This window comes from Oncorhynchus kisutch, linkage group LG10 (assembly GCF_002021735.2).
Source record: "Oncorhynchus kisutch isolate 150728-3 linkage group LG10, Okis_V2, whole genome shotgun sequence".
Classification (NCBI taxonomy): domain Eukaryota; kingdom Metazoa; phylum Chordata; class Actinopteri; order Salmoniformes; family Salmonidae; genus Oncorhynchus; species Oncorhynchus kisutch.
The window spans coordinates 61,347,097-61,371,186 of NC_034183.2; the positions used below are offsets into that span (position 1 = coordinate 61,347,097).

The 24,090-nt window shown below is 44.3% G+C and overlaps 2 protein-coding genes across 7 annotated transcripts; one reads left to right on the top strand and one right to left on the bottom strand.

The window, feature by feature from the left end:
- The first annotated feature begins 653 nt into the window (after window positions 1-653).
- LOC109893495 (transforming growth factor beta receptor type 3-like) lies at window positions 654-13,668 on the top strand. 5 transcript variants are annotated; one of them, XM_031834520.1, is made up of 18 exons: window positions 654-1,157; window positions 3,546-3,658; window positions 4,594-4,763; window positions 4,857-4,994; window positions 5,261-5,435; window positions 5,531-5,696; window positions 5,863-6,007; window positions 6,392-6,584; window positions 6,754-6,959; window positions 7,191-7,346; window positions 8,131-8,217; window positions 8,422-8,613; window positions 9,007-9,543; window positions 9,674-9,752; window positions 9,874-9,933; window positions 11,462-11,563; window positions 12,026-12,157; window positions 12,311-13,668. In XM_031834520.1, exons 2-17 carry the CDS (start codon window positions 3,595-3,597, stop codon window positions 12,106-12,108), a joined length of 2,553 nt encoding a protein of 850 aa, XP_031690380.1. In that variant the 5' UTR covers window positions 654-1,157; window positions 3,546-3,594; the 3' UTR covers window positions 12,109-12,157; window positions 12,311-13,668. The 5 variants fall into 5 exon arrangements, with proteins under 5 accessions (XP_031690380.1, XP_031690381.1, XP_031690378.1 ...); XM_031834521.1 differs by having other exon boundaries at window positions 12,026-12,110; window positions 12,311-12,716; XM_031834518.1 differs by having other exon boundaries at window positions 12,026-13,668.
- Window positions 13,669-13,712: 44 nt separating this feature from the next.
- Window positions 13,713-18,463, bottom strand: LOC109893496 (zinc finger protein Gfi-1b-like). 2 transcript variants are annotated; one of them, XM_031834522.1, is made up of 6 exons: window positions 18,362-18,463; window positions 16,369-16,721; window positions 15,988-16,160; window positions 15,492-15,635; window positions 15,213-15,378; window positions 13,713-14,729 (listed from the first exon to the last, which is right to left on the bottom strand). In XM_031834522.1, exons 1-6 carry the CDS (start codon window positions 18,442-18,444, stop codon window positions 14,533-14,535), a joined length of 1,116 nt encoding a protein of 371 aa, XP_031690382.1. In that variant the 5' UTR covers window positions 18,445-18,463; the 3' UTR covers window positions 13,713-14,532. The 2 variants fall into 2 exon arrangements, with proteins under 2 accessions (XP_031690382.1, XP_031690383.1); XM_031834523.1 differs by having other exon boundaries at window positions 16,369-16,679; window positions 18,362-18,459.
- Window positions 18,464-24,090: the final 5,627 nt, after the last annotated feature.

Sequence of the window (24,090 nt, forward strand, 5' to 3'; positions counted from 1 at the left end):
TGATTTTCAGAATTGTTTGTTTTCAATACCTGTGTTTTTGCATTGATTGGTTGATTAATCTTATAATCTTTTGCTACACAAACATAAATAACATATATTTTTCTAAACTAATCCAAGCTGTTAGTAGTCTCAATAATTCCTCTTCCATACACCTACCCTGACCATCATTCTCAATGCAGTTTGAGGGTGAATAAATGTTCCAATTGTTGAATATCCTGCTGGATTCTAAAAGGGATTAAACAACATTTTGCACGCCAGAATGTGACTTGCAGGCTTAATACAGCCTATAAACCAGGAGTTTCAGACCACTGTGTTAGGGTGTAATTAGGCCCTCAAAGAAAAGCCTTATGATATATGTAATGTATTGTCATAAAGAATTTCATTTTACACTGGGAAATTTGCAAACAATTGTATGTTGAATCAACAGGAATGCTATTTTGTTGAGCAAACTCACAATCATGTTGCAGCTGGAAGCCTCATGCAAACGTACATTGAATAAAAATAATTACAGTGTACTTTATGGTCAAATTATTTTTCTCCATCTCTCATTAATCTATCTTTCATTTCCCTCCTCCCTCTGCATTCCTCTCACTTTACCTCTGCCTCTCCAACTTCTCAAGTCCAACCTTCCGTTCCTATTTATTTACCCTCCCACCATCCCTCCTCTTCCCCTTTACGCTTCGTCCTCTCTCACTCTCTTCTTCCTGTTGCCTTCTACGTTTTTTGCGTTTTTAGAACCTGTTCTCTTTTCTCTCTCCCGTCTATCGCACAAATCCTTGCACCCTCCTCTGGCTTTTATACTATTTCGCGGGAATCTCTTTAAATTCCGTATCCCACCTCTAAAAAAAATAAGCTGTCTTAACTTTTGATTTCTTTGGCTTATCGGAAATGATGATGTCAAGGCAATACCCCATCTGAAATGCCACCCAGTGCGTCTCTGGACGCCTGAAGCAGCACATAGATTTGGTAAAGGCAATTTTCTGTTATTTTCTCTACTATTGAAAGAGGGGACAGAGGGTGTGTAAGCCCGCTGTGATATACGCCAATACAGTCCTGCGGTCACTGGTCTTAACCAATGATTGAATGGTTTTAACCTGAGAATCACTAGTGATCTACAGTCTGTTTTCAACGTCCAGCTCCACGGGAATCTGTCACAGGTGAGTTACGACTTTTATTATAGCCTGTATTCACAAGTCAGGAGAGATCTTCAAAGTTCTGTGAGTTGTGGTCCGTTTAAATTGAATCATTGTAGGTTTATTTACTTTTAAAAAAAATTATTATTTCTAGTGAATTCTGACTGGGCTAATGTATTTTTTCTTCGAGTGAAGTTCTAAATATTTGTCATGAATTTGCCAAGGGATTCAGCAACATGAGACACATAATATAAAAACTGTTTTGAATTACACTGTTAGAGAAAAATCTATAGTTTATTTCTCTGCATCCTCATAATACCCATCAAGGCCAATCAATTGTTCAATTTTTGTTTCCGGTCCCATTAGCCGTTATTTTGCAGTTCGTGGTGAGTTCTTTCTGGGCAAGTTTGAGTAGAAGAGATTAGCGTTTTGCGCGCCAGTTAATGACTTGTCATTATTTCAATGAGTAGGTGTGTGTTGTCTGGACGTCTTCTGATCCTTTTTGTATTTATTTAACGAGGCAAGTCAGCTAAGAACAAATCATTATTTACAATGACGGCCTACCCTGGCCAAACCCGGACGACGCTGGGCCAATTGTGCGCTGCCCTATGTGACTCCCAATCACAGGCGGTTGTGATACAGCCTGGAATCGAACCAGGTCTGTAGTGACGCCTCTATCAATGAGATGCAGTGCCTTAGACCGCTGCACTACTCTGGAGCCCACACAAGGACAATAAACTGGTCAACCGATGCAGAGCAATGACCTCCAATTCTGTCTCACAGCATTATATGATGTGTGTCACTATCAGACACAGAATAAAGATAGGCACCTGACAATTATGAGATAAGTGGGTATATGACCTTTGATAATATTGCATTGTGTACTCAACAAGGCTAAGGAAAGATGTACAGACCTATTTGTATTCTGTATAAACAAACAATAGAGTGAAAATATGTTTAATACTATCATGTCAATCTCACTGAAAGTCAGACCTGATTGCATGCTATCCAAAGCTCCTATCAATTTGAGAGTGCTTACTTTTCCGCAGCCCCGTCACTCATCTTATCAGTCAGGCATTTTGAAATCACAGATTTAGCCTTTAAAGCATATTATTGACAAATGTTTGAGAGTTGCAATTGGCAGAACACCGAGAAGAAACATTTCACCAGGAATCTGATACTGTCCAGAATGGGAGAAGAATGAGGAAGTTCTGATAATGCAGTGATAATGAGAACCCAGTGGGAGAGATGACTTTATGTTGTTTGCTCCCTGGGTAAACTCTGTCCTTGCTCTAGTGTTTGCTCCCTGGGTAAACTCTGTCCTTGCTCTAGTGTTTGCTCCCTGGGTAAACTCTGTCCTTGCTCTAGTGTTTGCTCCCTGGGTAAACTCTGTCCTTGCTCTAGTGTTTGCTCCCTGGGTAAACTCTGTCCTTGCTCTAGTGTTTGCTCCCTGGGTAAACTCTGTCCTTGCTCTAGTGTTTGTTCCCTGGGTAAACTCTGTCCTTGCTCTAGTGTTTGTTCCCTGGGTAAACTCTGTCCTTGCCCTAGTGTTTGCTCCCTGGGTAAACTCTGTCCTTGCTCTAGTGTTTGCTCCCTGGGTAAACTCTGTCCTTGCTCTAGTGTTTGCTCCCTGGGTAAACTCTGTCCTTGCTCTAGTGTTTGCTCCCTGGGTAAACTCTGTCCTTGCTCTAGTGTTTGCTCCCTGGGTAAACTCTGTCCTTGCTCTAGTGTTTGCTCCCTGGGTAAACTCTGTCCTTGCTCTAGTGTTTGTTCCCTGGGTAAACTCTGTCCTTGCTCTAGTGTTTGTTCCCTGGGTAAACTCTGTCCTTGCCCTAGTGTTTGCTCCCTGGGTAAACTCTGTCCTTGCTCTAGTGTTTGCTCCCTGGGTAAACTCTGTCCTTGCTCTAGTGTTTGCTCCCTGGGTAAACTCTGTCCTTGCTCTAGTGTTTGCTCCCTGGGTAAACTCTGTCCTTGCTCTAGTGTTTGCTCCCTGGGTAAACTCTGTCCTTGCTCTAGTGTTTGCTCCCTGGGTAAACTCTGTCCTTGCTCTAGTGTTTGCTCCCTGGGTAAACTCTGTCCTTGCTCTAGTGTTTGCTCCCTGGGTAAACTCTGTCCTTGCTCTAGTGTTTGCTCCCTGGGTAAACTCTGTCCTTGCTCTAGTGTTTGCTCCCTGGGTAAACTCTGTCCTTGCTCTAGTGTTTGCTCCCTGGGTAAACTCTGTCCTTGCTCTAGTGTTTGCTCCCTGGGTAAACTCTGTCCTTGCTCTAGTGTTTGTTCCTCCTCTATTTGGATACATATTATCCATCTGTTCTCTCAGCCTGTCCAATATAACATTATGCACACGGAGAACTTGGTCTCTTGTTAAAGACTCCATCTAGACCACTGTATTAATCACTCTCTTTTCCCCCTCAGGATGTCGCAAGAGGGACTCTCCCATTGAATTCACTCCTGGAGAATAGTCATGGTGGTTTCAGGGACGAGGTGGATTCTCTTCTGCCTCTTTCTACTGGGGGAGAGAACAGGACGTAAGGGAAACGAGACATTTTAGTCATTTAGCAGACGCTCTTATCCAGACTGACTTACAATTAGTACATTCATCTTAAAATAGCGATGTCGGACAACCACATATCGCAGTCATAGTAAGTACATTTTCCTCAATAAAGTAGCTGCCAGCAAAGTCAGTGCTAGTGTGTGGGGGGGGGTTGTCAACTGCGAGTTCATGAAAGGCCATTTTTATTTATAATTTAAAAAAATGGGGGGGGGGGGGGGTGCTGTGGGATTCTTTAAGATATTCTTTGAAGAAGTAGGAGACAGTTATAGAGGTACTGTTAATTCTACGGGATGTTTCCATACTGAATAGTACAACTTTAATAATTTCTCTCAAAAGTACCCCCGAGAGTGACTCTGCTTTCAAAGAGCTATGTGTCAAAGGTCAGATTTTGGTTTAGCAAAGTGAAAGTGGAATATTCAGAGACGTAAAAAGAACAAACATTGAAAGTTCAGTCGGGGCATTCCCCAGTTAGCTCTGTTCAGTCCGAGAACAACAAGCTGTCTTTTAGTCATAGTGGGCTAACAGCCACTGACTGGAAGAAGAGAGCAAGAACCAGAGACTGAGACGTAGACAGAGAGGCTGAGTGAAAGGGCTTGTCTGAGACCAGAGCAGTCGAGTGGAGCACTAGTGTGTTTATGTGGCGGATTGACAGAGACTTGTTTCTCCTGTTTGTCAGTGAGAGCAGAGAGTCTGCTGCTGACCCTGTCCATCCTGCCTATTACCAAACCTCACACCAAGTTCACATGGTCTCTGTTGTCTTTTTCAGGGACATCGAGTGTTTTATTTCTCATTTATCTCTCCCACCAGAGACCCAATCTATATTAGTTTGTCCTCAATGTTCCCTGTAAACAGAGTATACAGCCGTAGCTCTGTCTTGAGTGACATCTGGTTGTCTTTACAACTCTGCAGTTGACTGTGGGGAACTGCAGTGCTCTCTGTCTCCAGCGGGGGAGCTTCACCCTGTGCAGGGGCTGTTGGAGCGCTTTGAGGCCGGCCCGGGCTGTGCAGCCAGAGAGAGTGGAGAGAAAGAGACCCATGTGATCGCTGTGGGGAGAGGAACACGCAGCCCTGACAAACAGGTGCTCCCTCTCGGTTTCTCACAGTAGGACACACCCACAATCACTCCCAATATATTGTGCCTCCTTACCCTGACCCCCTCTCTTCCCTTCTAGGTGACTGTGCTCCTGAGACCCCTGTCTCTGTCTCATCCTCCCCGTCATACCCTCATCCTGGTACTGAGCTCCAAGCAACCAGTGTGCTGGCGGCTGGAGGCTGTGAGACTACCCCTGGATCTGCCTGTATTGGTGCAGGTCAGTCTGTGTGTGCTCGTGTGGTGTGTGTGTGTACCTCTTTTAGTCATTCATCTGTCATTCACTCCAAAAAAAAACAGTTTTGATGAGAGTATTTACTTCCTCCCGTGAGGAACTGATGAAAGTACTGACCCCTCCAGTGTGTTTGTGTGTATGTCTGTGCAAGTGTGTTGTTTTAGAAACATAGGCCCCCACAAATGAATGTTTCTATTACTATGTGTTATCATGTCTCTCTATGTAACCACAGTGTCCCCCCTTTGCCCCAGGTCTCTCCTAACTCTACAGTGCAGCCCTCCAGTCTGGCAGTGCAGGTGCAGCCTGTGCCCTCTCTGCCTTTCCGTCCGCGGGCTTTGCTACGCTGGGCAATGCATCGGCATGGCTCCTTGTCCTCCCTCACACACACAGCCAGTGCCAACCGCGTCTATGTCCGCGTGGGCGAGGGTGAGCCCGCCCCACACACATACAACTAATACATGACCCTGGTCTTTCTGACCTTCTCTCTTCCTCTCCAACCAAGTCTCCCCTCTGCCCTCCAGATACCACCATGCCCAGCGTGTGCCAGCTGCAGTCTCTGTTCCTGTCACACAACTACCTGACCTCTGACCTGCAGCCACAGGAAGTACAGGGCTGTTCTCCAGTTGGCGGAGGCAACCCAGAAGTGCATGTCATCAAGCTCCTTTCAGCAGGGTCAGGGCTTTGTGGGTAAGTTTAGGACGTCTCCAGCATGTGAAGAAAATCATGTGGAGAATATCAATCTCTGAAGCTGTTCAAGTAATACAATGTTGAGCTATTGAGTTATCCCTTAATCATTTTATATGCATTTTCTCCCTCTATGCCTTTCAGTGACCGGTCTCTCCCTCTATCCCAGCTCTCTGCAGGTGGAGGTGACTATTTCTCTGGTGCCCCCAGTGGCCAATGCTGGGTGGCACAAGTTGGTGCTGATCCTTAGTAGTGCTGTTCCAGTCAACTGGGCTCTCACAGTCCCAGGGCTCCGGGGACACATCTCTGTCTATGTGAGGATCCTATCCAGTAAAACTTGACACATTATGGTATTTCTCCTATCATGTGGGCTAGAATGGGTCCTTCACCTGTTCTGGAATTTGGTATAAAAGTCATAAAAGGGTTATAAGTGAAAAATAATGATGAAATGGACAAAATAGCTAAATAAATTAAAGGAGCAATACAATCATTGAGTGAAGGCCAAACTAAACGTGATTTCAAAACCTCAACGTGAGTTCAAAATATCAATGGACATATCTCTCAGGTTATTTTGTTTTTAAATAAACACATTCAACTTGGCTTTGACAGGGCTTGCCAGGTTATCTTGTAACACAAACATCCCATTTATGCATTTTTTCCCCCACCATTTCTCTATCTACCTTGTTCTTTCCACTCAGTCCTCCAACAGCGTGTCCCCACTCTACCCTCCAGAGCCTGACCTGACACTGACTAGCATGCTCACCTCTGACCTCTCTACCACCCATGACCTTTTGAGCTGGGCCAATCAGAGTGGCTTTCCCAAAGTGGCCTCATACACAGAGGCTGACCTGGCCAATCACTTTGTGATCAGACTGGCTGGGGGAGGGACAGGTCAGGACCTGTGTGTGTCTCTTGTGTCCCTCATTGTGTGAGTGAACTGGATGGTTTATTTTGTGTTTCCTAACTGTGTGTTTGTGTTGGTGTTTCTCCTGATTAATTATGTTGTCTCTCTATATTGAAGTTCATGTTATCCCTAAAAAGGTGCTGTTCTGTGTGTTAGCACACCTCTCTCTCTTTCTCTCCCTCCCCACAGAAGGTGGCCCCCCTGTGCGTATGCTGGATGGCAGGCCCCCTTGGGTCCAGGAGCGCAGGCTGAGGCAGTGGCTGAGTGAGGGAGGTGGAAGGACCAGTGGGGGCTGGGAGGCCGTCAGTGTGCAGTGTCAGGACGGACGACTCAACGTGGCCGTGGACAGACACATTCTGCAGGTCACTTTCACTATGTGGTTGTACTTGTAGTTTAGCGTGTTAGCAAGGTTATGGTTGTACTGGTTGTTTAGCGTGTTAGCGAGGTTATGGTTGTACTGGTAGTTTAGCATGTTAGCCTGTTAGCGAGGTTATGTCATACAAATACCAATATACTGCATGTAGACCTACAGTGTATTGTAGGTTCTTATGATGGTACTTAGTGTCGCTTTTGTGATGCTCTCTTTCACACAGACCCTGTCTCTCCCGGTGTCGGAGGTAACACTGCGGGATCCTCAGTGCCTGGCCCAGTCTAACAGCAGCCATTTCTTGTTGGCATTCCCGGTCATTTCCTGTGGGACTGAAGGGCTGCTACAGGGAGAGCCCAGAGGGGTGCAGTACAAAAATGCGGTAAGACAGAGGTGGTTTTAAGGGGTAAAATATTTTTACATGTTTTGTGAAATGTTTCTGCAACGTTTGTCTCCCACATGTTTTGCAATGTTTTTGTCTCACAAATGGTAATGGAGCCATGCTTCTGGGTGCAGCTGTTTACAAGTGATTCTGTGCTAAACACAGTCAGCAGAAAGAGAAAGAGCTGTGCAATTGGGACGTCCAGCAGCCTCATCCGAGAGGCAGATCTGATGGGGGGATAGAGCAGGGATGGGCTTCCCTTAGGTGGGGAGGGGGAGAGGGACATGGAGGTCACTATGAAGCCCCTCACTGTGTCTCTGTGTCTCTGTCTCTGTGTATCTGTGTGTGAGATTGAGATAGATGGCGAGAGACGCACAGTAGAAAGGCAGAGGACGAGAGAAGAGAGTAGAAGAGCAGGGCTTTAATTGTGTTGTTGGTTAGTGTGATCTGAAGGGCCCCTGCGGTTGTGTAAGTAGTCTGTCTTATCTCCCCCAGGCGCCACATGGGTGACCTAGGTCAGAGTGTCCGGAACACTGCTGATCAGCCTGAGTGTAGCTAGGCCTGGGGACAGGAGTGTGGGAGCAGGGGGCTGGGTAGTGGGAGTGGTGGAGGTCTGGGAGGAAAGGGAGCAGGAGAGGAGGGAGGCAGTGAGACAGACATGTAGCATGTGAATGAACTAGGATCTACTAATATATCTACTGATCTCTCACTGACCCATCTGCTCCAGTGTTTCAACTCTTACAGTACATGACTTGCCATGTTTTGTGTCTATCCATCCTCTCAGGTGTTGCTATGGAGAAACAAGCCTCTGGTTGCCGTGGGCAATGAGACAGACGAGGAGCCCACAGAGTCGACTCCACTGGTCATACATGTGAGATGCACAAGCATTTCGCTACACTCGCATTAACATCTGCTAACCATGTGTATGTGACAAATAAAATTTGATTTGAGGTTGTGTGTGTGTGGTCCAATTTCACTTCATATTAGTGTGTCTGTGTTTGTTGTGTGAGAGAGAGACATGTATATCTTGTCCTTATCATTCCATACATCTCCCTCTTTTCCATTGTCCTCTTAGTTCAGCTGTTTGGCTGCAGTCCCCAGTGTCCCAAGCCTTCCTATGGAGCAGCCCACTCTGCAGGGGCTGGGGCCTCTCCCAAGGGCCAGGGCCGGCCCACTGGTCTCACTGCAGCTGTTTGTTACAGAGGGCTATGAGCAGAGGCAGACCGGTCCTTGTGCCATCACTGCTGACAACCGTGTCTATGTGGAGGTCAGTTTGCCTAGCTATGTGTGTGTGTTTAATTGTCTGTCTGCCTGTCTGTATGTCTGTCTATCTGCTGATGTAGCTCCTGCTGCAAGTACTACTTGTGTTTCTCCCTCTGATAGTCTTCTACAGTATCAGCTGCCTCAAGTCCAGAGCAGACTTCCTCCAGAAGGCTATTATAATCACATCTAGATATGTCACAATAAGTCCTTTCTATAAGAACTCTGTAGCCCTGCTATTACAGCACTAGACCACAGCAGGTTGAAACAGAGTACTACAAATTACAGTTCTAGTGTAATTACAATACTTATTGCACTCTACTTACAAAATATCAACTCAGTAATAAGACCATGGTAAAGTAATGTGTTACCCATATTGTCTCTGACTGTTTTTGCCAAGCTTTCTGCCAACGGAGCCCTCGGTAGGGGTGTGGAGGTGCGGTCCTGCATGGTGTCTCCCCTATCAGACCCCCGTGTGTCCCCTGGCTGGTCAGTCATTAGAGACGGCTGCTCCGCTGACTCCTCACTGACACTCAGCAACATGACACATGGCCAAGAGGATGATGAGGAATATTATGAAGAGGAAGAGGAGGTACCTAGTGTCCTGTCGTTCAGGCATCCAGGAAGGGCTTGGAGGAACAAAGCAGGATTGAGAAAAAGAGAACACGGTGGGAAGAGGGGACGAGGAGGACGAGCCAAAAGGAAGGAGAGCGATGGAGGAATGGGAGGAGAGGAGGACCAGATACACAGACTGAGGTTCAGTTTTGTCCTTCGGCCCATCTACAACAACTCTGTCCAGTTCCTGCACTGTTGCATCCGTCTCTGTGGCCCTGAGTCAGTGACCCAGGGGCCTCCAACGGCCATAATACAGAGTGGCTGTCCAAATCCCTGGGGCCTCCGTATCCCTGCCCTCGTATCCAAACTACCCAGCCAACAGGTACAGTACATGTTCTATATTCATAATGACTAGTAGTATTAATGACTAAAAGTAATGACTTGGGTGGCTGCCCATGTTGCCTATACCTAAATCTGCCACGGCTTATCCTCCTCTCTCTTCTCTCTGTCAGTGTGAGTCCAGAAACTTCTCCAGACCCATGCTGGTCTATCAGCCTGTTGGTGTGGCCAGACAGCAGGCGCCACCTGCTGGTGAGTAGTAGATGGTCATTGGTGGTGTGGACCACACCACATGGGCCTGAAGTAATTCACTTTCACTCTGTGTAAAATGGTGTTTCTCTCTTCTTATCCAACTCTCTCTTTCTCTCTCTAGGTCAGAGAGGTCAAATGCCCAGTGTGTCTCAGCTGCCCAAGCCTATCCCAGCCCACAGCAGTAAGTAACTGTAACTTTAACCCTAGCCTCAACCCTAACCCTACCTTCAGGTCCACACCCTGGGTAAACCCTAACCCTAGCCTCAACCCTAACCCTAGCCTCAACCCTAACCCTAGCTTCATGTCCACACCCTGGTTCAACCCTAACCCTCAATCCTAACCCTAGTGGTTCAACCCTAACCCTAGTGGTTCAACCCTAACCCTAGTGGTTCAACGCTAACGCTAGTGGTTCAACCCTAACTCTAGCCTCAACACTAACCCTAGCAGTTTAACCCTAGCCTCAACGCTAACCCTAGCAGTTCAACCCTAACCCTAGCCTCATCCCTAACCCTTGTTTCATGTCCACACCCTGGTTCAACCCTAACCCTAGTGGTTCAACCCTAACCCTCAACCCTAACCCTAGCTTCATGTCCACACCCTGGTTCAACCCTAACCCTAGCCTCAACACTAACCCTAGTGGTTCAACCTTAACCCTAGCCTCAATGCTAAACCTAGTGGTTCAACCCTAACCCTAGCACCAACGCTAACCCTAGTGGTTCAACCCTAACCCTAGCCTCATTCCTAACCCTAGTGGTTCAACCCTAACCCTAGCCTCAAAGCTAACCCTAGTGGTTCAACCCTAACCTAGCCTCAACGCTAACCCTAGTGGTTCAACCCTAACCCTAGCCTCAACGCTAACCCTAGTGGTTCAACCCTAACCCTAGCACCAACGCTAACCATAGTGGTTCAACCCTAACCCTAGCACCAACGCTAACCCTAGCGGTTCATTCCTGACCCTAGCCTCAATGCTAACCCTAGCGGTTTGACCCTAACCCTAGCCTCAACACTAACCCTAGCGGTTCAACCCTAACCCTAGCCTCAATCTAACCCTAGCAGTTTAACCCTAGCCTCAACGCTAACCCTAGCAGTTTAACCCTAGCCTCAATCTAACCCTAGCAGTTCAACTCTAACCCTAGCCTCATCCCTAACCCTTGTTTCATGTCCACACCCTGGTTCAACCCTAATCCTAGCCTCAACGCTAATCCTAGTGGTTCAACCCTAACCCTAGCCTCAACGCTAACCCTAGTGGTTCAACCCTAACCCTAGCCTCAACGCTAACCCTAGCAGTTCAAACTAACGCTAGCCTCAACGCTAACTCTAGCAGTTTAACCCTAGCCTCAATGCTAACCCTGGCAGTTCAACCCTAACGCTAGCCTCAACGCTAACCCAAGCAGTTCAACGCTAACCCTAGCAGTTTAACCCTAGCCTCAACGCTAACCCTAGCAGTTCAACCATAACGCTAGCCTCAACGCTAACCCTAGCAGTTCAACGCTAACCCTAGCCTCAATGCTAACCCTAGCAGTTCAACCCTAACCATAGCCTCATCCCTAACCCTTGTTTCATGTCCACACCCTGGTTCAACCCTAACCCTAGCTATAACCATAATATCAACTCCCAGATGTTCCTACATGTGTTAGTTATCACAACTGTGATAGTAACTTGGATTTGGCTTAACTACTACTTTTCCCTCCCATGTTTTTGTCACCCAGGCTCTGGGGTAGACACAGGCTCAGTTTTGGGGATTGTGTTTGTTGCTTTCCTTCTGGGCATCAGCCTGATGGGGGCGCTATGGTGCATCTACTCTCACACAGGTAACCACACGGGACAGTTCGTAAAGTCTATCCTGGACCAAAGGCCAAAATACTGAGCTATACCACCATATTCACAAATAAACAGAGAACATTCTATACCTGCTGCTACTTTATTTCTAGTTATATTTACATATCTACCTCGATTACCTCGTACCCCTGCACATCGACTCAGTTCCCCTTATATATAGCCAAATTATCGTTACTCATTCTATTATTTCTCTATTTTCCTTTCTCTCTGTGTTGTTGGGAAGGGCTGTTAGTCTACACTGTTAGTGTGGACTGTTAGTTTACATCGAAGGATGTGACGAATAACATTTGATTGGATGTGACGAATAACGATTTGATTTGACCTAGTGTAAGAGAAGATACTATTATAACTTTCTTATGATTTTTGAGAGAAATACTGGGTTTATTCACCATGTATAAATGTTAATGACACACATGACATGTGATTGGTTGCAGGGGCTCCTCCACCAACCAGAAGAGGGGGCCTGATCGAGAATACTAACCCTGCCTTATTAGACTCTTCCAACAGCTCTGTGTAGAGTTGAGATGGAACGTGAGCAACACACACAGCAGCTGGGGGACCACAAAGTAAAGAGAATGTCAAATTTAGACTAGTATTCTATAGACTTATCATGTCACTAGCGCCCTTTGTGAATTAGTCAAGCACCTGCAGATTGCAATAGTGATATCTCATATCATGTGTAAGAAATACAATATTATCATTCTCTATCTCATTTTCAGTGTTTCCTCTGGTAAATCTGAGACCGAGTGTAAAGTGGGGCAGAAGATGAAACACCTGGTGTGTGTCTGTGAGTGTGTCAGACCTGGGTTCAAATACATACATATTTACGTATTTGTTATTTAAATGCTTATTTTCTGTGTATTTTTGTATTTTCAAATAATGCAGTATTTTAATATTTGTATTTGAAAATACACTTGCCTGTGTAGTTGAGAATTTCCAAATTCATTCAAATATTTAAGTACTGAAAATATCCAGATACTTACTTTGAAATGTCTTTGAATGTAATTGAAATACCCTAAATAGTTTTTGAACCCAGGTCTGGTGTGTGTGTGTGTGTGTGACCACATATACACTGAGTATACAAAACATTGAGAACACCTGCTCTTTCCATGACATAGACTAACCAGGTGAATCCAGGTGAAAGCTATGATCCCTTATTGATGTTTCTTGTCAAATCCACTTCAATCAGTGTAGATGAAGGGGAGGAGACAGGTTAAAGAATACATTTTAAGCCTTGAGACAATTAAGACATGGATTGTGTGTGCCATTCAGAGGGTGAATGGGCAAAACTAAATATTTAAGTGCCTTTGAACAGGATATGGTAGTAGGTGCTAGGCGCACTGGTTTGAGTCAGGAATTGCAACGCTGCTGAGTTTTTCACCCTCAGCAGTTTGCTGTGTGTATCAAAAATGGTCCACTACCTAAAGGACACAACTGTAGGAAGCATTGGAGTCAACATGGGCCAGCATCCCTGTGGAATGCTTTCGATACCTTGTACAGTCCATGCCCCAACTAATTGAGGCTGTTCTGAGGGGGGGGGGGGGGGTGCAACTCAATATTAGGAAGGTGTCCATAATGTTTTGTATACTTGGTGTACACATGCTTGAAGCAATGAGATGTGTAAAGGTCTGAAAGACTGAAACTACATGAATGTCTACAGATACATGGCCTCAGCAACTCCTCAAAGTGTTGGACGGAATACTAGTCAGTGCATTTGATCCATTATACTGTATCTACAATGTCATAACTAGAATGGAATGGTGTGAATGGAGTGGTAGAATAGAATGGTGTGACTACTGGCTATAGGATGAGCATGAATCTGAACCTAGCCTAGTCTAATGTTACAACAGAAACAAGCACTACAGAGTTTAAAGAGGAACACATGAAGTCAAATATATGTCTTGAGTAGAATATGTGTGAGGGGAATTGCCATTATCCAGATCCTTATTGTATATATCTATGTTGTAATTGTGACCCTTTGTTTGATATTATCTGTGCTGTTGCTATTTAAATTAAATATCGGTGACAGAGTTTTTGTGTTTTATCCTAAAAATAAAGTGTGGGTGAGAACAATGAATGACGCCCCAGAAATTCTATACTTAGAAAAAATGAAATACTCTGTTTATCTAAATCCCTTTTTAATATATACTCATGCTGACCAGGCTGTGACACTGAAAATATACAGTCACGTTGTGTCACCATAGTTGTGGAGCATCATTTCAACATAATCATTGTCTCTCTCTGCTCGTACTGCAGTCAGACATTATTTCTCACATGTTCCACATGGCCTGATTGTATATTATTATGCCCTTGGGTGGGCTGCCACAGTGAAGTGAAAATGGCAGCTTCATTCATACACCAACAATGGGAGCTACAATTGCAATGGCTCTGAGGAAAATGGCCAATTACAGTGGGAAATAGGGCTTGTTTTGTCACTCTTCAAACCACCTGTCCTTTTAGACATACAGCATAGTAGAGACCAGAGCCTAAAGGGCTGGATTCAATCCGTAGCGTTAAAGCGTGACTGACATTTAAAGGCAATGTTTCCGTGTTGGCGGAGACAGCATTCGTGGTAAATGTTGCATATGTTGGCTCAATCGAAAATGACCTTTACATTTCAACCGGCTACAACGCTGAGCTTCTGCGCTATGGACGGAATCCAGCTCGCACAATATATATGACATTGCTAGAGATGTTAAGGTGATCAGGTCCCCTAGGGCACTATCCAAACGGTCAACCTGAAAATCTGTGAGCGAAAGCAAATCCACAAAAACAAATGCCCAAATAACTTGAACAAGTAATGTGCTTAGCCTCAGTCACTGATCAAAGTACCATATAAAAACGGAACTACAAATACCGGTCAACAATCTCTATACAAAGCACTCATTCTTGTGCTACATACAGTACTTGTGTAATACAAATCTCCATTATACCCATGGCCTCAACTCTGTGTGTACACGCTGCTATGAAAACATTGTGTCTCCTGGTGGCGCTGTAGGTCCAGTCTGCGCTGGAATCTGCTTTGGCAGTGCGTGCAGCTGAAGGGCCAGTAGCTGCTGTGTTTACGGCTGTGGGTAATGAGGTTGGAGCTCTGGCTGAAGGCCTTGCCACACACCTGGCACACATGGGGCTTCTCACCTGAGACAGACGGGGACAGACAGCAGGACATGACATGGAATTCAAGAAGAGAGATACTCTGTGACAGCAGCCAGTGTGTAGGGCAGATTCCTAACTTCAGATGTAAGCGACCTTTGCACAATGTGTATGTCAGTTGTACTGTGTTGTACACATACCAGCTGACCTATGTTCAACACACTATGCTCATTTGTGTATGTGTCCTTACAGTGTACCTCCCCTCACATCAAATCAAATACATTTGAATTGGTCACATACACATGGTAATCAGATATTAATGCGAGTGTAGCGAAATGCTTGTGCTTCTAGTTCCAACAGTGCAGTAATATCTAACAAGTAATCTAACAATTCCCCAACAACTACCTAATGCACACAAATCTAAAGGGATGGAATAAGAATATGTACATATAAATATATGGATGAGCGATGGCCGAGCGGCATAGGCAAGATGCAATAGATGGTATAAGATAAAGTATATACATATACCTGTGTGTATGAAGGTGTGTTTCTTCATGTCTGACTTCTGGTGGAACCTCTTGCCACAGTACTGGCAGGGGTAGGGCCTGGTGTCAGAGTGGATGAGCAGGTGGGTGGACAGGGTGGAGGAGCGCTTGAATACCTTCCCACACTCCTTACAGCTATAGCTACGCTCCTGGAACACACACATTCACAGAGATGTGGTCAGGATTTTGCCATTTAGTATTTTTATATAGTTTGTGTTGGGAAGTGGAGAGACCTCCACCAATGTACTTCTGCCGGATATACCTTTGGTCTTCCGTACGTGCCCAGGGCTTGTTTGAACTCGTAGGGGTGCTCTGGGGCTTTGGCTGACGTGGCCAATGGGACTGCATGCACGCATGTACGTGACCTGAGTAAATTAGTCTTCAGTACAGCTCCTGAGGACAAGACCTGAGAAAAGAGAAAGCTAAAAGTAACAGGAGATGTAGCTCATACTCCCAGAGATGTCAACCATATTCAACACAATTACCCATCACAGCCTCAATTCTCACACCAAACAAATCTGCTGTTATGTCATTTTCTGACATGTCACAGAGCCCTGTCGAGTACAATTTCCACCACTCTACTGTCACTGTTGTCTCAGGTCTCAAACTCCAAACAGTATCTAATTTATTCTATTTTAGTCATGCCTGAAGGGGTTTGCATGGTTTGGAACCACACACTTTTGGTTGATACACCCTATAAGGGTAGATGTGCTGTTCTGATTATATTGTAATTCCTGACCCTTGCTGGTTCTTCTTACCTTTTCACATAGGGGGCATGGGCTGGTGGAGTTGAGGTCCATATGTGGTCTGTGGCTCAGTAAGACATGGACCAGTTTTTCCAGCTCCCTTTCTCTGTCAGGGCCCCGGGGCCAGTGTAGGAACCAGGGCAGGGCAGACTCGGAAGGCTCCACACCATCGTACCCTCCGGTTTCTGTGGAGTAAGTGGCATACTAGTAGACTGAGTTTGAAATGTAAAAAAAATATTTTGGATTTGAATAAAGATAGTTATGACAATCAAATTGAAGCAATGTGAAGTGTTTAACGCGATGGAATACAAATATAACAAATATCTACATCTACTTATTTATTATTGACAATAAATAGAGTGTAGAGCCATAAAGTCAGGATCAGTTGGGTACCTGCAGACCAGCTGGTCCAGAGGTCAGCTGGCGAGGTGCTGTGTGGTCTGGTTGCCATGGCATCCCAGCTAGGGCAGGGGTATTCCAGGGTGTCCTTGACCTCTGACCCTGAGCACAGGTTGCCCTGGTCCTCCTGGAAGGGGCTCCGATGTGGGCACCTTACTTCCCGCCACGCCCTGTTCTGCCTGTCGTGATGATTTGTATGAGGTTGTGGCTGGTCAGGGTTTGTGTGTCTGGTGCCTTTAGAGAAGCAAGGGGGATGAGACCCTGGTCTCTTACTCTTGACCAGGAATGAGCGAGGCATGACAGAGCTGAGGCAAGGGGAAGGTGGCGAGAGTGAGAGAGATAAATACCTACAGAACAGACAAGAGACGAGGAGTCATTCGAAATTCACTTAATGACAGATTCTTTGACAAAGTGTTCCTCTGTATTAAAGAACAACAACGAACTAATATTATTTATAGATTTTTCATTTCATTTTTCTATGCCCTATACATACATTGAGTATACCAAACGATAAGAGCGCCTTCCTAATATTGAGTTGTTGCACTCAATTCGTCGGGGCATGGACTCTATAAGGTGGGGAAGTGTTCCACAGTTTTGCTGGCCCACGTTAACTCCAATGCTTCCCACAGTTGTGTCCTTTAGGTATTGGACCATTATTGATACACACAGGAAACTGTTGAGTGTGAAAAACCCAGTAGCCTTGCAGTACTTTACACAACCGGTGCACCGGTCCTTCTACCATACCCTGTTCAAAGGCATTTACATGATTTGTCTTGTCCATTCACCCTCTGAATGGCACATATAAACCATCCATGTCTCAATTATCTCATGGGTTCTTTAACCTGTCTCCTCCCCTTCATCTACACTGATTAAAGTGACATCGTTAAGTGATTATAGCTTTCACCTGGATTTACCTGGTCACTCTACTGTATGTCATGAAAAAAGAACATGTTCCTAATGTTTTGTACACTCAGTATATTTATCCACAGAATCATTCACCTCCCTTACTGAATTTCTGGAGAATGTGAAATGTGTTGGGTTCGTAATGATATTTCTCTGCAATTAAGTAATGGACATAAAATAGTTTGATATATAAATATGTGTTTCTACAGAGATAGCGAAATTAGAGATAATACATTTTTTGATAACATTAACTTTCATTAATTAATTTTCCACGTAATGTAACGTAGTCATTCACCAAATCTTTTAAAAATGTATTATCACTAAAAATTGCTATGTGATAATGTACAATTACAGATTGGCACACATTTACACACATCACACTTATAGTAAGCTGTAATGTCACTCATGTTGCTCTGCGTTAGTATTCCTTATCTTCGTATGTCAATGTGAAACACACACACCTGTTGATAAATAATCAGTTAAAATGCCAAAGCCTGTGGTTTGGGTAAGAAATGCATCATGGGCACCTGCACACTGTTTTTAAAAAAACATTTCAAAAGCAGGTCTTTCTCTGAGGACTACCCGACTCCGTCAAGCAATTCAAACTGAAATCTCACGATCTGTTGTGAAAAATACATTTTGAGCTTTTACTAAATAGATCTACGTCTCTATACGTTTTTTAAAGTTTCTAAATATGACATATGTAACCAAATCATTCATAAAATAGCATACAATCCTACCATACAATGCAATCAAATTACAAATGCAACATATTTCCTTTGCAATTCTCCTAATGATATTCACAATTCTACACATTATCAGAATATATTGTTTTACCATTGATCACATATTAATAAACGACACAGACTTTTGTAAAAACAATAACCTATTTTGGTCAGTTTTCAGTCAAGCTCAATCCTAAAAATATCTAATATGTTTTATTGCTCGTCAGTTAAATGTATTAAAATGATTCATATCTGTACTGAATTAATCATCAAATTCAATAAATATTATGCAAAACATTAAACACCAATCTCATATTATAAAGTTGAAATCTGGAGAGAGGCTGAATTCTGTAACTTACCACTTGTATGCACAGTTGAATCTGGAGTGGTTGCTATCTCTTTGGTGTCGGTAACATCCCCTTTTCTTTATCCTCGCACCCATTAACTGATGACATGACAGAAAACAATTGATTTGGTTTGATTTTGAAGCAGTTGCTGAACAATGGATTGTGGGAAATCTCAACAAAAAACCCACCAGCCAACCTTTACAGTGCATTCAATGTCTATACCTCAGCGTACAATTCAAAGCATTTACCTAAAGGCTAGAAATTAAAAATGTTAATCTGTTAAACTCATACTGTAACATTAATTTGACTCTTACACACATAATTACAGTATGTGACAATGATGTATAACATTGATTATTTTTCAAGATTTATTCTAATCTACACCAGAGATTTTCTAATCAGAAATAGTCTATCAGATAGATAAACAGTTTTTCTTTGTTTTAGTTTTTGATTGAATAAAACAAATCTGATATTCCCAGTTATTAACCAACTTCTGTAATGGAAACCTGTGTTCGGTGTTCAGCTTATTGTTCGCATCCTGCCTGTTGTCTTACCTCTAGAGAGGACTGATCCTGCTACCGTACACTAGAAAGGACCAAGCACACATCCAAACCTGTCCATCTTGGTCTGAGAGTCAATGTTCTATGCTACTGAGTCACAGGTAACTTGGTAACTGGTAGCATCAGTCATACTGAGGGTAGGAAATATGTACATTAAGGTCACTTGATTGTGTTTAAATATCTTGGTCTCACATAAAAACGGGGACCTTACTTTAACCATATAATCTTGCTATGGGAGGTTATTGACACACACATCACTGGTGTCTATGCAGTGTGGAATGTGTATAATACACAACCCACACAACTCTCTTCCTGTGACTGAGGTAATTTAAGTGATCTCCACCACAGAAATAGAAACACTCTCCCACACTAGAACAATGATGAAAAGAGCTGCTAGAAGATGACAGGATTTTACTAAACAAGTGAAGTAAAGAAGTAAGATTGCAAAGATAACTGTATTATAGTTGATGTCCATTGAATTACAGTGAAAACTATATTGGAGATCACTGAATGACTCAGCACACGACATCTTAGATTGAAACAAGTCAGAGGCCCTCAGAACAGCCTCAATTAATCTGGGCATGGACTCTACAAGGTGTCGAAAGCGTTTCACAGGGATGCTGGCCCATGTTGACTCTCATGTGGACCATTCTTGATACACATGGGAAACTGCTTCAAAAACCCAGCAGCATTGCACTTCGTGACGGAAACCTGTGTGCCTGGCACCTACTACCATACCCCATTCAAAGGCACTTAAATATTTAGTCTTGCCCATTCACTCTCTGAATTTCACACATACACAATCCATGTCTCACTTGTCTCTAGACTTAAAGGTACTTCTTTAACCTGTCTCCTTCTCTTCATCTACGCTGATTGAAGTGGATTTAACAAGTGACATCAATAAGGGATCATAGCTTTCATCTGGATTCACCTGGTCAGTCTATGTCATTGAAAGAGCAGGTGTTCTTAATGTTTTGTACACTCATTGTTTTGTATCCTGCGAGCAGCAGACAGTGGAGTTGAGTGTGCCACTGCCTTGATGTTCTGGAGCGGAGCTTGACAGAGCGCTGTGGTTACTGTGGCGGGGGGCTGGCAGCCTTCTCCCCAGGGTTTCAGGGAGTGCAGGCGAGGGGGGGGCAGGTTGTTGAGACGGGGTGGTAGGCTCGGTGGGTTTGTGTCTCGTCTCTGATGGGGGGGGTTCAGGGGCTTCTCTTCCTACATCCGTCCCTCGGCTCCCCTGCTGCTGCTCCTGTCTTTCTAGGAACCTGAATCTTGGGGTCTGGGGTGGAGGGGTTTAGGGAGGGGGGAGGGGGTTATGGCTGGTTGGCATTTAGTGTACTTTTCCTTTCTTTGTTTTTGTCTCACCTGTTCTGCTTTCTACTGTGATATGTTCCCTTGCGTTCAAGTATGCTCCTGGCTCTGAGCTCCAATGAAGCAGTCTGTATAAGGCTTTGGTTATGAAACCAGCATCACAAGCACGAATGGAGCGACAGGTGAGGATGCAAACACAAGACTCTCTCTGGTCAGAGAGCGACCTGGGGTTGGACTCAACTTGTGAATACACAATGTTAGGATGTGGTCTAGGTGCTGTGGTCCCCCTTGTTTATCACAACTGAGCAAATTTTCCATCATGGCTCCCAATCTTGTTGGAAGGACAGGTGCCGAGTAGAGAGTATGTGGCTGAAAACTTACTGCTCGACTCCCAGTGAGTTATATCTGCTCCTGCCACGAGGAGGACAAGGGAGCAGAGAGAGGTGAGGAAGAAGGGGACAAGGGAGCGGAGAGAGGTGAGGAAGAAGGGGACAAGGGAGCGGAGAGAGGTGAGGAAGAAGGGGACAAGGGAGCGGAGAGAGGTTAGGAAGAAGGGGACAAGTGAGCAGAGAGAGGTGAGGAAGAAGGGGACAAGGGAGGAGAGAGAGGTGAGGAAGAAGGTGACAAGTTAACAGAGAGGGGTGAAGAGGAGAGAAAACATGAACCCGAGTGCAACAGCCAGTCTTGAAGTCAGTCTGACAGCACACCAGAGAACAAGAGTGACGAAGAGAACGATGACAGCTTTGAGTACGCCAAGGAAGAGCCATCCCAAGACTCCCCTCCCTGATTACACAGGTCCTGCAGCAGTCAGGTCCACTCAAATGGAAGCTCATGATGACGACCCACCAAACCATGCCAGTACTCTGGCCTCCTCCCACCTCCCTCCCTGGTGGCTACCCACCTCTAATTTAAAAAAACTGCTCTAAATGAGTACCATTAAATAGACGGCATACAAGCAAAACTTTATCATAAATTACAGGACTTTTTTATTATCAGTATTTATTGACCAACAAATTGAAGTATTTTTTAAAGGTGTGCCTTCTAATTTGCAATGTGTATTTAAAAATATTGTCAACTCATGAATTGTATGAATTATTGATTGAAAATAGATACTTAATTAAGATTATTTTCAAACTTAACAAGCAAAAAGATATGACGCAAAACAAGTTGTCTGTATCTAATAAACGAGTGGGGCCAGAGAAGAGAGTGCTGGGCCCAGCCCAATGTCACTGACTATTGTGGTTTTAACACATCAACCAGAGATGGCCTTAAGCTCTCCCAGAGATACAAACACATGAATACATACACACACATACCACACGTTATTGTGCATCTGCAAGCAGGCAAAGTCCAATGCAAACAGGCAAAGTCACATACACATGTGCATGCATACAGTGCACACACTCACAAACGTGAACAGTCCCACACAGCATATAGTCACACAGGCTACACCATTCAGGACACACCCTTGAAGACATACAAACAGTAAAACAGTAAAGACATCCAAATTCTGTATACAAAATCGTCCGATACAGAATAGAGGAGAAACAATAGGCGTTTTCTCACTTGCACATTTTCCCAGCATGGGGCAACCACAGGAGGAAATGATCTAATGAAAAAAGCGCCCATCGCTGATAGCAACAAGGAGTCCAAATTTGCCTCACTAATCACACATTACCAAACATTAACCAATAAAACATATCCAACAAATGAACATGCGGAGAGAGATGGAGATGGCCGGAGAGAGATGGAGATGGCCGGAGAGAGATGGAGATGGCCGGAGAGAGATGGAGATGGCCGGAGAGAGATGGAGATGGCCGGAGAGAGATGGAGATGGCCGGAGAGAGATGGAGATGGCCGGAGAGAGATGGAGATGGCCGGAGAGAGATGGAGATGGCCGGAGAGAGATGGAGATGGTCAGAGGGTTGCCGTCAGCAGTAGGCCATGGTTACAGCTGGCTGTGTGTATCTCTGTATATGTGGTTGGTTGGTGGCTGTGGTTTCAGTCAGGGGGCTGGGTGTACTTTCTCATGGCCCACATCTTCTTTTTCTCTGTCACCAACAGGACTCGCTCCCCCACCCACCCATCTCACACATTCATTTCCCCTCTTTCTCTCTCTCTCACATTGCATGGAAAAGGGTGAGAAGGTGAGTGAGAGGACAGGAGCTTGTGACTACTCTAGATTTGGAGAAGAACAAAAAAACGACCCCTGGTATAATAATAGATTACATTTGTTGAAGAGGTCTCCTGGCCACGCCCACTACCAGACATTTCTTGACACATCTATGTGTCGTGGCTGCTCTGTAGCTCTGCCTTCCTGTTATATTTTCTCTCTCTAAATCTTTCTTCGTGGCATTTCACTCTGTTTCTAGTCTTGTGTATATTGCCTAGAAGCCTATCACGTGATGCTACTCTCTCGCTTACTATGAAAGGATAGTGGGAGGTCAGGGGGTGTGAGAACTCTGAAACTCTATGGTACCCAAGGCAGTCATACCTCCCTGTACACTACATTACAGTATAATAACCTAACACCACCACCACATGGAAATGTCATGTATCCTAATTTATTTAGCATTTATCATCTGTCATACTGTAGATGAGTGAAGAGGAGGTGACTGCTCTGTGTGGTCTCATCTTAACACTTCCCCCTCATTCACAGCTAAGATATCAGTCATAGTGTTAAAAAGCACTTATGTCACTGTCACGAATCTCGCTAATCTTGATCCAGCAAAAGTGTTATGAGATGATAAAAAGGCACTTATATTTTGGGCCTTGATGGTAGTAAAATGATGTACAGTGCCTTCAGAAAGTGTTCACACCCCTTGACTTTTTCAATCTTTTGTTGTGTGACAGCCTGCATATAAAATGGATTACAGTGGTATTTTGTGTCACTGATTTACACACAAGACCCCATAATGTCAAAGTGGAATTATGTTTTTAGAGATTTTTTACACATTAATTAAAAATGAAAAGCTGTAATGTCTTGAGTCAATAAGTATTCAACCTCTTTGTTATGGCAAGCCTTCATACGTTCAGGAATAATACATTGCATAGACTCAGTCTGTGTGCAATAATAGTGTTTTTTTTGTTGAATTTTACCCCGTTTTTCTCCCCAATTTCGTGGTATCCAATTGTTTTAGTAGCTACTATCTTGTCTCATCGCTACAACTCCCGTAGAGACGAAGGTTGAAAGTCATGCGTCGTCCGATACACAATCCAACCAAGCGCGCATCCAACCCGGAAGCCAGCCGCACCAATGTGTCGGGGGAAACACCGTGCACCTGGCAACCTTGGTTAGCGCGCACTGCGCCCGGCCTGCCACAGGAGTCGCTGGTGCGCGATGAGACAAGGATATCCCTACCGGCCAACAAGTGTTCTTCGTTTATTAAAGAAGAATGTATTCATCTCACGCTGCGCCATGGTCTCATCGGTATGACGATCGTGATATAGACTTACCCAGAAATACTCACAGCTGTAACTGCGGCAAAGGTGATTCTAACATGTATTGACTCAGGTGGTTGAATATTTATCTAATATATTTTGTTTTTTGTTTTCCATAATTTGCTTTGAAAAAGTTATAATTTTCCTTCCAATTTAAAATTAGACTGTGTAGATCGTTAACAAATGACAATTAAATAAATGTTAAGCCCACTTTGTAACACAACAAAATGTAAAATAAAAAAAAGCACTGTATCCCTGTATTCTAAACTCTGATTGAGTGGATCTCTGTGTATGACGGGACTGTTTTTGCCCAGTGACTCAGGTCTCTGCTCTCTACCCCGCATTGATGTTGAATCTGATATGTATGAATTGTAATAAATTTCCTTCTAAGATAAAACAAACTCTGATGGAGGGGAAGTCCATTTACTG

Bases quoted from the DNA above. Each gene is read 5' to 3' on its own strand.
- LOC109893495 (XM_031834518.1), top strand. From the start codon at position 3,595: ATGGTGGTTTCAGGGACGAGGTGGATTCTCTTCTGCCTCTTTCTACTG. The intron at 8,614-9,006 runs GTCAGTTTGCCT...GTTTTTGCCAAG, and splicing joins ACAACCGTGTCTATGTGGAG to CTTTCTGCCAACGGAGCCCT. The intron at 11,564-12,025 runs GTAACCACACGG...GATTGGTTGCAG, and splicing joins GTGCATCTACTCTCACACAG to GGGCTCCTCCACCAACCAGA.
- LOC109893496 (XM_031834522.1), bottom strand. From the start codon at position 18,444: ATGGGTGCGAGGATAAAGAAAAGGGGATGTTACCGACACCAAAGAGAT. The intron at 16,722-18,361 runs GTAAGTTACAGA...TCTGTTCTGTAG, and splicing joins TTCAACTGTGCATACAAGTG to GTATTTATCTCTCTCACTCT. The intron at 16,161-16,368 runs GTACCCAACTGA...CTTACTCCACAG, and splicing joins CTGGACCAGCTGGTCTGCAG to AAACCGGAGGGTACGATGGT.